Here is a 14,246-nt window from a genome sequence, read left to right on the forward strand (position 1 = left end):
CTGTAGCTGTACACACAGTTGATGCTTTGACCTACCAACGCCAGTATCAGGGCCAAAGAGACCCGGTCCCTTGAAGTCCAGAGTGACGGGAGCTGGGGGCAGGGTCAGCTCCTCCTGATGGTACTCAGCTGTGGGCAGGCTTGCTGCAGAGGGGGGGTCTGGAGCTACGGTGCCCACCTCAATCTGTTCTCCATGGGCAGCAAGGAAGAGAGAGACCGTTTAAATACATTTGCATTTAAATGGTACAAATATATTATCTATTTTTGTATTTGTTTTATTATTTTAAGTAGCATTGTTTTGGGGGATCAAATAGCAGACATATAATATAATACTGATAACTAGTTTTCATTATTGTAAAATTACATTACATTGCATTTAGCTGACGCTTTTATCCAAAGCGACTTACGTGCGTTCGACCAACAAAATACGAACTTGAAGAAAACAGAATCATATAAGTTCATCAGGTTTCATAGAGCTAAAACATTTCAAGTGCTACTCAACTTTCTTTAGATAAGCCAGCCCTTTATTAGTATATAAGTGCTTTGTTAGTAATTCTATTGCTCGAAGTGGAGTCGAAAGAGATGAGTTTTCAGTCTGCGTCGGAAGATGTGTAAGCTTTCTGCTGTCCTGATTTCAATGGGGGAGCTCATTCCACCATTTTGGAGCCAGGATAGCAAACCCACGTGTTTTTGCTGATGGGAACTTGGGTCCCCCTCGCAGTGCGGGTGCAGCGAGCTGTTTGGCTGATGCAGAGCGGAGTGCACGCGTTGGGGTGTATGGTTTAATCATGTCCTAAATGTAGGAAGGGCCAGATCCATTCGCAGCATGGTACGCAAGTACACAATACATTGATACATTTAGAAACAAAGAGCATGAATGAAGCAGAATATGGAATAATGAGCGAGCACCTGATGTGTGTCTGTGTGGTTAGACTGCAGCCTGCTGTCCTTTTTAGCGGATCTAGCGAAGTGAGCGGCCTTGCGTAAATGGCACTGGTTCTCTGACGCTGCACTTTTCAGAGGCTGCAAATTTATCATTAGGCTACTTCCTTCTGATACTGTAGAGCTTTCATGAGCTGAAGTTACATTTCATACTAAAGCAGCTGGGCAGCAGATACTGTTGCTTCACACTCATAAGCTTTGCTGATTTGGACATGTGAGAATTATGTCCTATGACTCTGTGGAAGCATTTGACCGGGTTCAGGGGAACTACCTGTTTTGTGTTTTGGACAAATTTGGGTTTTGACCAAACATTGCTTTGTCGATTAAACTACTACTTTTAAATCAGCAGGGCTGCCCCCTGAGCCCCATGCTCTTTGATCTAGCCATTCTAACGGCTCGCCACAGCCACATTATGCCGATGAATCAAGCACCTCTCTGCCTACCTCCATGTCAGCTCGGTCGGTTTGGTCACCTGTCAGGATACAAATTAAACCTTCACAAAAGGAAACTCTTTCCAATCAACAGCAAAGCATAAGCCTTAAACCTCACCTACTTGCGTTTTCAAATTGAAAATAACAAGCTGTCTTATCTGGGTTTCTCTGTTACAAAGAAATACAAAGACATATTCAGAGGAAATTGGCTTGTTCTGTTAAATCAGGTGAAACAAACAATAACACAGTGGTCATCGCTGTCATTTGGATTCCCTTATTACTTCATAGATATGGTAGGGGAAGCCTCTCCGTCTCAACCATGCCCACCTGCAAAAAAGCAAGGCTAATGGGGTATGGCTCTTCCCAACTTCACAGGAGTTGCACAGAGGATATATTGCACTGCTTAGATCAAAACTTCCACTACCCTCTATCAAATCTATCAGAAACCCAGTGGTGAAACACTCTTTAAGGATTTGGGATACATTTAGGAAGTATTTCGGCCTTTCTGACTTTTCTCTTCTGAGTCCCATCATACAAAATCATTTATTCAAACTAGGGCTGTGCAATTAATCGGATTTTAATCGCGATTACGATTATGGCTTGCAACGATTATGAAAACAGCTTAATTGACAAAATATGATTATTTTGCTGGGTGCGCTTTCGCCCCTCCCTAAAAGCCCACTCTGCCATGTGGGAGTGACATGTGTTGTGAGTGTTCAGCGCGAGCGAAGATGTCAGAACAAGAGCAGCAACTCGTTAAAAAGAAGGGTAAAACTATTTCCACTATTTGGAAGTACTTTGGTTTGCAGGAGTCCGACGTGGAGCAATACAAAGTACAGTGCAGGATTTGTTACCAGGTTGTGTTGGAACCGCACGCTAACACAAGCAATCTCTTTAATCATCTGAAATACAACCACAAAGTGCAATACGACCTGGCAATAATACAACAAAAAGCAGACCAAAAAGCAGATGCCCGCTCGACTTCATCCACCACATCATCACAGTCATCGATTCAGGACGCATTGTACAGAGCAACGGCCTTAGAGATATTACAGGTGTCATTACATTTCACATCGCTAAAGATATGTGCCCAGTTAGCACTGTTAGCAACCAGGGCTTTAAGCAACTTGTCAACACGTTGGACAAGCGTTACGCGATGCCGTCTCTGTATTATTTCAGCAGGTCTGCGCTGCCTGCGCTATATGACAAATGCCGTGGGGAAGTTGAGAGAGATGTGGCTTCAGGTCTAGCCCAGGGGTGCCCAACCAGTCGATCGCGATCGGGGAGATTCCCAGTCGATCGCGAGATGTGTCTAAAAATCGAACAACAATATTCTGTTTTATCGTTAATGTCCTGTAACATAATCTTCCTGTGCCAGAATAATGCACTTGAACGCATCAAAGCTTTGTGATTGGCCGGCGTCACCCCATGTGTCGGGGCGTGGCTGGTGGGCAGTGCACTATTTTGCTGACATTGTCCGTGTCAACAGGAGTGACAGTCCGCACCAGGGCTGGACTGGCCATCTGGCATACCGGGCATTTTCCCGGTGGGCCGACGTGCCTTTTGGGCCGACACGTCATTTTCTGAAGTCCCGGCCCATAAGACGGGTAGATTGGCCCTCTGTTTAAATGTAATTGACGCTGGGCCGGCCCAATCAAATCTTTAATCACCTCCCCCTTTGGGCTGCTCGGTGTGCATCAGTAAATCACGTCCCCTGGAGGTGAGCCGGCCGTTGAAGCCAAACTGCCTATTTTTTCGAGAAAAAAAAAAGTTCGAGTTAGAAATGGTTAAGGCGAAGGCGAAGACGAAGGCCAAGCGAAAAGGGGGAGCAGAAACTTGCATTCTCAGCAGTTTGATCAGCTCCTTTCTCTTCTCATTTGATAGATGGACAATGAGCACACTGTTTGGCGAAAGCATTGGAATTTGAAAGTACTTGTTCTCCTCACTACTCATTGTATAGATTTATAACATATTGATTATATTTCATCCGCTCCTCACCTCTCGGTCCAAGTCATCATAATCATAACTGTCTCCGTAGATGTTGACGTCTAGGTTCTCCCAGTCCATCTCACTGTTCAGGCTGTAATTTTCAAGGTCAAAAGCTTCATCATCTGTCACACCTGTAGGTGCTGCCATGTTAGGGGAGTGGCCCATGAAGACCACGGCCAAGACAAGTGCCATCATCAGAGGCATCCTGAGTTCAAACAAGGGGGCTACCTGCTGTAATCAAAAGAGAATAGTCAAGGGTCTAATAAAATGCAAAACTGTTCAGTAAACAAAAGATTAAATAAATATGGAAACTTAAACCCGTCCCAGAAAAGGCTTATTTCAGCCCTCTAAAATAAGATGCTTGATTCAACTCAAGTGATACACAAAGCTCATATTTCAAAAGTCAAACTATATGTCATGTATCCTGAAGTCAATTCTTATTGTTGGAACCCAAGGAACAAAAACTTGGAAAAAGTTATGTTTATTACTTCAACACTGGACATTGGAATGTATACATTTGAAAGATAATAGAAGAAAAGATTGAAAATAGATAGAGGGAATAAATAATAAGCATTACATTTCATTTAGCTGACGCTTTTATCAAAAGCGACTTACAACTACTATCTCTCCATTCTGTGGGTACCACATATGGGCAGACGTTGCAGAGAGCACAGCAAACTGTTACCATCTTGTCCAGGGGGGTAGGCTTCTTGAGTGGCTGCTTGGCAAGGAGACAGCGGGATGATGTTTTGAAGGATTGTGTCTTTGTTCCTGAACTTCTTTATCCTCTGAGGATGAATTTGCTCTGTTCCTGCATTTGAGATCAATTTAAATTGTATTTAACTTTCTTTATTACTTGTTGAAATATAACAAAGGACAAATGTGACATCAATCACCTTAGGTTAATAGAAAATGTTTTCTCAGTTCTCTTCTGATCTCAGTCACAAAACGGCCCTGTAAATATTAAAGTAAGACAATAATGGTAAAGTGTGTGACAAATGGAGAAGTTATCAAGAACTGGTACTAAACTGGTACCAGTGCCTGATTGGTCAGGAGCTGGGGAGGAGCGTGCTGTTTATGTGATGATAAAAGCGTTCTAAACATTTTAAATGCTGTGCCTTTTTATCTCAACGCTCGGATTCAATAACCCCCTAGGGGAACTCTCTCCTTCGGAGGACCCAGCCCACGTCGACCACGACGTGGCGCTGCTTTGGTTCAGCAACATGCTAACAAATGAGCTAAAAAGCTAACTCGGCTGAAGAGGATCCAGAAATTGTACTTTCATTTTTTCTTTAATCATTTATTTGAGATCACCACCGGCGATAAAATAAAAGATGACCCTGGCCAGGTGAATAAGATTAAGCTGTTTACCTTTAGCCACCAATATTGTTATATTAGTTAGTTAATTAATTGTTGAATATGGCAGTAATTTAATCATGACTTTATCATTTGATATTTAAAATAAATTCTGTAATCTTTTTTTCCACTCCCTGCTCCGTGAACAATATACAACTTTTTCTATGGCCTATTTTTTATAGGCTGTTTAATTACCTGGATATTTCTCATTATTCCATTGTTTATTTACTACATGTTGTAAATAATGGTAAAACCTCAGTAAATGTATTTAACTGCTAGTAGTTTAATAACATTTTTCATTTTCATGTATTCATAAAGTAGAGGTAAGAATATATGCATCATCTGTCGCAGCTTCATGTCTTCTATTATGAGCAGCATGGAATACTTTCATTTCTAAGACAGAGGAAATCAATCATGTAATTTAATAATCACAGCACCAAAACAAATATCAGCAAAAGTGGGTTTATTACGTTCTTTATTTTTATTATGTGTGATGCAAGTATAGAGAAGCAGCTGTTTGATGATAAGAATTTTGGGGAATCAGACTCAAGCAATGCTCATTAAAAATCTATGAAAGAAAGGACACAGAAAAAATCTAATTCTGAACCTAAGACAGAAAGAAGTGCAAGATAAAATATAGATAAATATAAACAAACACAATTTAGATTAAGTAATATAAGTGTCTAGGCAAATGTACAAACTGTTAACAGCAATTATAATAACTATATACAGTATATTCATAATGAGAAGTACTGTATGACACACAGATGTGATTTGTTTGAAAACGTGTATACTTGTGCACAGGTGAGTCTGCTCTTTGTAGCTTCCAAAAATCAGCTGCGAAAGTTTGGGGAATAAATCAACTCCGTAGCCAGCGGTTTGTACATACAAGTCATCTGTTTCCCCGATGTGTGGGGAGATCCCACGTTTCTTGTTCAGGTTTGTTTTTTGTTTTATTATTTGTTGCTTCTGAAAAGATCAAAGATAGCGATACAGTTATTTTTTAACCTTTTCATATCTCTTCATATTATCTTTTGCACAAAATTATGGAGAGTAGTATCAATAAGGAGTATCAGTTTCGGTATACCCATCCCTGGTGCAAAATGCTTTACTAAATGCCAATTGTTGCACTTCCTTTTCCAATGTTGATAAGTCAATTCCATCATACATTTTTGTGAAATTTATGCAAGCTACTGTCTACCAATGCCAGTGCCGACATCACCATGGTATCCTTGCTCTATTCATTGTCCCCATTAATCTTCACATTGCAAATGGCTGATTAGTGAGAAGCATTGTAGGCTGTTTGGTCATAGTACCACAGGAATGTTTGCTTAGAAGGCTGGCAGCACTGTGTGAATGTTGGCCTGCTGGGACAGTTCTACAGTTACTGCTGGGTTTCACAAGAGCTTATTAACTACTCATGTCATTTTTTGTGTGTAATAATATAAGCACACAATTCTGTTTATCTGAATGGTAGCAATCAAGACCACTGACAACATAACTGCAGATAAATACCTAAAATGTTACATAACACATACATACATTTTTTCACAAGTAGTATCATGCAATACACTCTTTTAGTTTGTCATAAAAATCGGAGGAATCCTAAATCTTACACCGTTTATGCTGTTAAGCAGTTTTATTACAAATAAATAATTAATCATTACACCAGTCACTGCAATTGAGGCAAATGTCGGCAATAGAGCAGAATCAATCTATTGTTTTTCAGAAAGTGAATAACAGCAACTGATCATCACTAGACTCATCACTTACCTTCCTGCATAACATGAGGAAATAAAATAAAAAAATGTAATAATTGCATATAACTTACTTCCCTGTTTCTGCTGTATGTTGAAGACTCCACAGCATTCAGTTGTTCTGATCCTGTTGCTATTCTTGGCTGCTTTATCCCTGGGTGCTCAGACTGGTCCCAGAGTCCCTGCGGGCTCATGTGGTTCACTGGGCTTCGGAGTGGCCTGTGGACAATGCGGTATTGTAAGGTTAGAGGAGGGGGATGACGTGGCAGAAAAACAGGGGGGTTGTGCAGGTCATTTCAGTCAATGTATACTCAGCTGTCCCCAGTGCCCCTTTCAAGACACAAACACACAACACACACCCACACACAGTTAGCAGACAGTCACCAGAATTTGTGCTAAAATCACAGTAGGTTTCTGATAACTATAGAGCTTCAGTGGCCTCTAAGAACTCCTCAATGATCCAATAATAAATACAAAAATACACCCTCACTAACCAAAGTGTCCTCCAAGCTTACAGGATAGGTTTTTTTCTGGTCTATTAGGGATAGGGTTAGTACAGGGACACGTAAACAGCTAAAAGAAAATGAAACAATTGATAAAAAAACAGGACTCCAAAGCAAACATGGGTTCAGACTGGGTCTTCCATGTAAGAAATTAAGATTCTGTGGATATTTCCTTTGAATTGCTATGTTTGTTCCCACTGAACAATAACTGGCCATATAATATATTGTTCAAATATAGCATAATAGTCAAGCTTTAAAGCTGAAGTAAAAAAAATCTGGTGTAGAAGTAAACAATTGCTCTGCCTCCCCACACTGAGCCCACAGAGCGGAGCAAAGGAGAAGAGGGAAATCTCCCTCACAAATGAAAAATTGCCTCCAGAGTCTGCAGCATGTTTCGAATGAATACACGTCATTAAGGGCATAATGTTCATAAGAAATTGTATTTATTCAATATTAAACGCAAAGTGCACGCAAAGCCAAAAATTAAATCTCCCGCCACAGTATCCTCCCTTATGCCCTGACTGTGTAGCTAGCTAATAGTGATCATTGCTAATAGCATTTAAGCTAGCAAACAACTACTTAAATGTCAAAGCAAATATAAATTGAAGTGAATAACTTTAGTAGTTCATTAATGAAAAATAAATATTAACAGTTTTAAACAGAACCATGTGCTTAAACGTTCCTATTGTTAGCTTTCTATCAAAACATAAAGTATTAGTAAGCACAACATCCACAATTAACTCTATTATGTTTAGGATTGAAACTCAAGGTAAATGGTAAATAATTAAAGGTTTTAATCATTAAAACTGACTTCCATTGCTGTCTTTCAGCAGAAATAAAATTCCCTCTGTAACGGTCCTCCTGTTTCAGACTGTAGGTTAAAGTATTACTCCGCCTCAATTGGATCACTGCTGCAGGTGCACAGAGTTCCTCCACCAACAGCATTAGTCCTCTAATTTAGATCAAAATGTGTCTTTACTTTAGTCCGAATTAAAAGATGACATATCTTCAGGATATAACAAGTTGATTATATCCATGCTTCAACCTTGCATTCAGTTTAAAGAGGTTTTTTTTTTTAAACTCAAATGCGGAAGCATATTTCTTTTACTGTTGGCCTCAAACCTGCAACTCCGCCTTTTTCTTCTGATAACTTGCTAAGGCAAGTTGAGTCAATATGACAAAATGTTCAAGTTGTCAAGACAACGAATACATGTAAGTTTAACCTGCTAAAACTAGAAAAGCTGAGTTCAAAATCCACAATGTGTCAGAGTTCATTGAATAAAAGAGACAATGTAACTTGAAATAATTAAACAGGAAAGTAATGTTTTACAGTGTATGTATTACTCAAGAAATCTCTCGAGCATTAGGTGGAGAGAATTTCAGCGAGTTCTCACGTCAAGAATGAGCAGGTGTTGAGTTAAAAATAAGTAATCAGCAGTCGTGTAATCTTATTCCCCCAAAATGAATCAGTAATGTCTCCTGATTACTTTCTGGTACTTTTGGATTAACTGATTAGTGTCTTTTTTTTCTGTTACTGTAAAATACTTCAACAATTGGGATCTCGATTTAACATGGTGTAGTTATATTCACTTGAAATGTATATTTTAAAATACAAATGTTAATACCTGAAAATGCTTACAGTACAATGTATTAGAAACATATGCATTATTTAATACCATTCACAAGAGTCAAATTAATGTAACGCAATGATTCTTACTTAGGATATCCTGCTTTTCATGGAGCATGGCCTTAGCAGTTGATGATCTCTTAATCCACAAAATGATGGCACAGATCTTTGCTGTACACTGAGTCGACTTCACAAATTGCAGCCTGTTTATGGCTACATCCATATTGGATGCATTGTCAACTGTGTATACCGCTTCTTTGTCCAAAAACCTGTCTGGGCTTTGTAGACAGCACTGGTTGGAGCACTTTTTGCCTCCTTTTGACATTGAGGAAGTGTTCCTGTACTATCCTAGTCCATTCATCACAAGTCAGCAGTAATGCCCCCCGGGCAAATTGGGGCCGTAAGCGAAATTATGTCTTGTGCAAATTTGAGCCGGCTGAGCTGCGAGGACGACAAAGGAGGTAAAGCTTGTGAGGTGGACGGAAACTGGAGCAATACTTTCATCACGGTACACTCGTTGATTTCTATAGCGTGCAGGCAAAGGTGTTTGGTCATGTTTGTCGTGGTCCCTCCTTTGCACAAAATGAGTTTTGCGCTGTACTGACCTGTCCTATCATTTAACAAAGTGAAGTCACACTTTTGAGTGTTTACTGTGGTTCATGATCGCTCTCAGAGCCGGCCCGACCCATTAAGCGACATAAGCGGCCCTAGCAAAACAAAAAAGATCTCAGTACACCATCGCCGTGATAAGTATGTTTAATTAATTGTGTTAATATGCCTAGATAGCCTACTCTCAAAGTCATGTATTATATTATTGAGTCAATAATATAATACATTAACCGTGCTTTACCTGAACCTCATCATGACACTAGAGAGAACGGCAGGATTGTAATTTCCCGTGTTCAGTGAATGCAACAGAGGCAAGACACCAGACCAATCAGAGAGTTGAATGGAAATAAACATCTGTCTTATTGGCTGACAGGTACCTATTCTGTGAGCTGTGACAATGCTTAAAATAAACTGTCAGTCGGACTCAGAGTTTTTGAAGATGGACATAAGAAAAACATTTCTTAAAAAAGACGACAATTCTCAAGTGGTGGCTCACACAACAACCCCAGAGCCACCAGTTGAGCCAGGTAAACAAGGTATGTAAATGTCAGTAAACTTCCAAGTTATGCAAACATGTAAGCAAAGCATAAATTACAGCTACGTTGAAGTTACTTTGAATCGCGGGGGTAAGCTAAACCGTTAGCAAGTATAGCTAGCCAGATATATTAAATAAACACTTAATAAACAAAAATCTGTTAACAGTTCTGTTTCATATGGGTGTTGAAAGATGTTTCCATAGATCTCTTAATGTTGCTCTCAAATTGCACCAGATTAATGCTTTTAACTTCAATATTTAAAAAATCTTCCCGGGGGGACAAGCCCCCGGACCCCCCTAGAGGAGGTCAGGTCCACGGTGTTTACATGCTTATTTATACAATATGTGCGCTTATGCTAACATCATAAGACAAAAGTTGGTTCCATGTTGTGTGTAGTGAGAACGCGCTAGAGTGAGGGGGGCCCCCAAGCCAAAGCTCGCTTAGGGCCCCCAAAAGTCTAGGGCCGGCCCTGTAGCCTACACGAGTTTTCTTGTAACATTAAGTATACATCAAGTATACATATTTAACATATTCAATTTGTGACTTCATGTTCATTCATTCATTTCACAAGAAGTTGATGATATTCAGTAAAAGACAAAAAAAGAAATTGTCCCTGCTGTGTATATTTTTAGTTTTTTTATTATACAGCCCACTTCAATATTACTTTGGGCTTTTTGTCATGACCTCCATGCCTTTTTCCTTGACCACAGACCTCATTTCAAGTCTATTAGGGAAAGACTAAAATAGTGGCCAAACCAAATATGAGTGTGCTCATGGGAATACGCATTTTGGAAGGATACAAATCTTTGTACGATCAAATATCAAAATAAGTGGTGGATGAAAAGAAGGAAATAAGGGGTAATGGTGTGTTTGTTGGTGCATGGTATCACACACACACACACACACACACACACACACACACACACACACACACACACACACACACACACACACACACACACACACACACACACACACACACACACACACACACACACACACACTACCAACCAGTGATCAATGATGACGACGCAGGAGGTTCAACCTATAAAAGATCCCTCTGGCTCAGGATAGGGCAGGGGGTCTCGGTCAGTGCTCGCCTTCATCTCACAGGTAAGTCGCAGCATCAAATTTCATATCCATCCATGTTCTGTTTGTATCTCCACAACATATGAGGATGTGGTTGCGGTCTTTTACAAAGTGCATGTTGGTCTGAATAAAAAAAATTATGTATTAGAATTCTTATGCATATGAAGTCGATGTCTAATCTAACAGTGGTCGTCAACATTATGAAGGAACTGAGGATGGAGGGTTTGGAAGGATCAGTCACAATGCAAAGTGCATCATTTGAAAATGACTGCAACATTTTCAACAGCTTTTCAACATGGGTAGAGATTGATGATGGCTGTAGCTGAATGGGAATATATTTGAGGGACTAAAGCCTTCACTCTGCGAATGTCAAAACAACAACAATAAAAAATGATATCTGTCTACAGAAGCAACTTGTTCGAGCTGCAATGTAAACAAAACTAAAATAGTTTAGGCATAATTGGCAAGAGGGTGGAGAACAAAAGTATTTTATAACATATGACAGACAGCTTTTTCATGTCTTTTTTAAAATAATTGTGATAGACGAGTGACTCACTGTGGAAGGTTACAAATGTCTTATAAGCTGTAGAATTTACAGGAAGAACCAAAAAACGTTGTGATTTATTAAATGTGTTATGTGTTCATACACCTATTGTTCAAACTGAAGTTAATTGTAAAAGGACATTTGATTTAAATGAGTGATGCTTACATAATCACTTGAAAATAAGGTTTGAGCTAATACCGTTAAATGTATTAAAAAAACTGTTCTGTGTCATAAAACTGACCGTTTGTATTGTCATGTCCTCTCCCAACTCACCTAATACATGCATCTCTTCTGGCAGAACATTTTCCTGTGGGATATATTCAGCTTGCATACCTTGATTCTATTATTATTTATGGAGTGTATGTTGTTTGCCATATGCTTATATACAGTAGGTCTAATACAGATCAAAATTAGTGAGCAACATGGCGAAGAAACATATGGTGTTAAAAACAAATAGTTACAAGTGATCATACAGTGTTGGGAAAGCTATGAAACTGTAGCATGCTTCAATACCTCAATGACAAAGGGACCACGTTTTCTCTTTGTCTGGGTTCTATTTCTTTTCTTTTTTTTTTAATCTTGGGGGTGGGTGGGGTTATGTTTTTTATGATGAATCCTTGGTCTGAGATGTAACATTATGTTTATTATTGCAACAAAATCTTTGATAATGAATCCAACAATAATTAAATAAGCCACAATGGTACACACACACACACACACACACACACACACACACACACACACACACCCCCCCACACACACACACACACACACACACACACACACACACACACACATTCCTAACATCACCATAGAAGTAAGCAGAAGACACTGATTAATTATTGATCAACGAATAGCGTGTTTTTCATCTCTGTGGGGTGTGTTGTTGCTGAGGTCAGAATGACGCGCTCTGCAGCCACAGGTCCCGCTGCCCTCGCTCGGTGAGGACTTCCTGCCTCTGTTTCAGGAAAGGGACATGGCGTGGACATGTTTCAGTGCATTAATACACAAGATCCATTTACTTCCTCACTAGTTGATTTTGACAAATAAAGGTCTGATATTTCTTGAAACTGTCATCCACATAATGTCGATAATAACAGTTATTTGTTTTAAACATTAAAATAAATCTTTGTGGTTACGCAAATTTGAGACTTCTAACAGAGGGCTATGACACATGCAAGATAAGGATGACTAAGGGAGGTAACCAAAGACCTCTGCAGGCTCACTTTAGCTTGTCTTGTTTGTCCACTTGAATGTATATAATGGGTCCAGCAGGAGAAGGTAAAGAGGGAAGAAAAAGAGAGCACACTTAACCCCAATTTACAGTATATTAGTTATGTACCTCATGTGAGGTTATCCTGATAACCAGTGTTGTGGTACTGAAAACCAGTAACTAGTTACCATTACCAGTTACTTCATTTCAAAAGTAACGCAGTTACTTTACTGATTACTTACACCAAAAAGTAATAACAGTAACGCATTAGTTACTAAAAAAAAGGGCTCCCATTAATGCCCTTATAGCCTTCATTTTAGTACTGTTATTGCATTGGAGAATAATAAAATCTGTTGATCAAGAAATAGCAATAGAAATAGTAGAAATAGCCTGCATGTGTTCTACAACATACCGTGCAATGGCTTTATCAACTTTTCCCTGGCTAGCAGTCCCTCGTTTAAAATCCAGCCGCTGTTGCTTTGGTGGAGGTGGAGTGGCTTCGGATGAGTCTGGGTCTGTGGTCTTAGTTACTAGCTTCGTCCCAGCATGTTGTTTCTGCAGATGTTTCAACAGATTTGAATTGCTTTTTTGGGCAGTAGATAGGATCTTTGACCCGCCAAGACACAACTTACATTGAACTAAAATGTTCTTTTCTTTGTGCTCGACAAAAGTGAAATAGTGAGAATAACTCCAGGCCGAGAAACTCGACTTGAGCTCCGCCACCGACATGATAGTCTTGTTAGTAAACACAAACACGCCCACAGCGCGTCTCCGCATGTGACACAGGAAGTATCTAGGTACATTTACTCAAGTACTGTACTTAAGTACAGTTCTCATCTCTGTTCGCCTCGCTGTTGGCGCCGCTCACCAACGTCTGGGAGCCGAGACTATATAAAAAAAATAACGGAGTAACGCACCATGTAGTAACAGTAACTGAGTTACTGAATTTAAAAAATAATGCGTTTGAGTACTAGTTACTGCGAAAAATAACGGCGTTACAGTTAGTCCCAATACTGCTGATAACAAACAACATCCAAAGATCTACACTGTTTTTTGGGCTTCTCCAACAATGAATCTTAGAATGTACTTACAGTATATAGACTTTAAACCTCAGAAAAAAATCAAAACAGTCATATAATCTCTATCAGACTTAATACTGATGATATATAGACTTTAAACCTCAGACTTAAACTGTTTAAAACACACACATTAATCAGGCAGCGCCGATGATAGAACACAGAGGGTGTTTCTCAATGTCGAGGACGCTTCCTTGGTAGGACATATCCTTCTGAGTCAGGTCCTTCAGAGACTAGATAAAAATCCTTCTTAGCATCGGAGAACGAAGAATGGAACAGGCTAGCAAGTGTGCATGTGTGCGTCATATGAGAGGCCCCGCCTTAAATTGAGCATGATTTGTTTGAAGACTCATAACTGATTTGAAGATGTACTTGAGTAACTGTATTTTGTAAAATGATCATCTCTCCAGGACAGAACCACTAAACTAACATAAAACGTTCTCCTTCTGTTTGCAACCTTGAAAATGTCCTGGAGGATAAGCAGCCATAAGGAAATCATAAAATCACCATCACCAAACAATAATAGAATGTGTATTCCATTTCATTTTTCATTTGAACATTGCAGCGTTAACTTT

General features: G+C 39.5%; 1 protein-coding gene across 7 annotated transcripts in view; it reads right to left on the reverse strand.

Annotated features, from left to right (window-relative positions):
* The window catches only part of optc (opticin), a 66,167-nt gene that overhangs the window by 3,055 nt on the left and 48,866 nt on the right, over positions 1–14,246 (reverse strand). The window contains exons 1-6 of one of the 7 annotated variants that reach the window (XM_079680888.1): positions 6,549–6,661; positions 5,512–5,686; positions 4,258–4,315; positions 3,977–4,172; positions 3,371–3,592; positions 36–183 (exon numbers count right to left, since the gene is read on the reverse strand). In XM_079680888.1, the coding sequence (XP_079537014.1) occupies positions 36–183; positions 3,371–3,592; positions 3,977–4,009 (403 nt within the window). In that variant the 5' untranslated portion in view covers positions 4,010–4,172; positions 4,258–4,315; positions 5,512–5,686; positions 6,549–6,661. Of the gene's footprint in view, positions 1–35; positions 184–3,370; positions 3,593–3,976; positions 4,173–4,257; positions 4,316–5,511; positions 5,687–6,548; positions 6,694–10,760; positions 10,962–14,246 lie in introns of those variants that run through there. The other 6 variants (XM_079680889.1, XM_079680891.1, XM_079680890.1 and 3 more) reach the window with 6 other exon arrangements.

This window comes from Notothenia rossii (assembly GCF_949606895.1).
Source record: "Notothenia rossii genome assembly, chromosome: 5".
Taxonomy (NCBI): domain Eukaryota; kingdom Metazoa; phylum Chordata; class Actinopteri; order Perciformes; family Nototheniidae; genus Notothenia; species Notothenia rossii.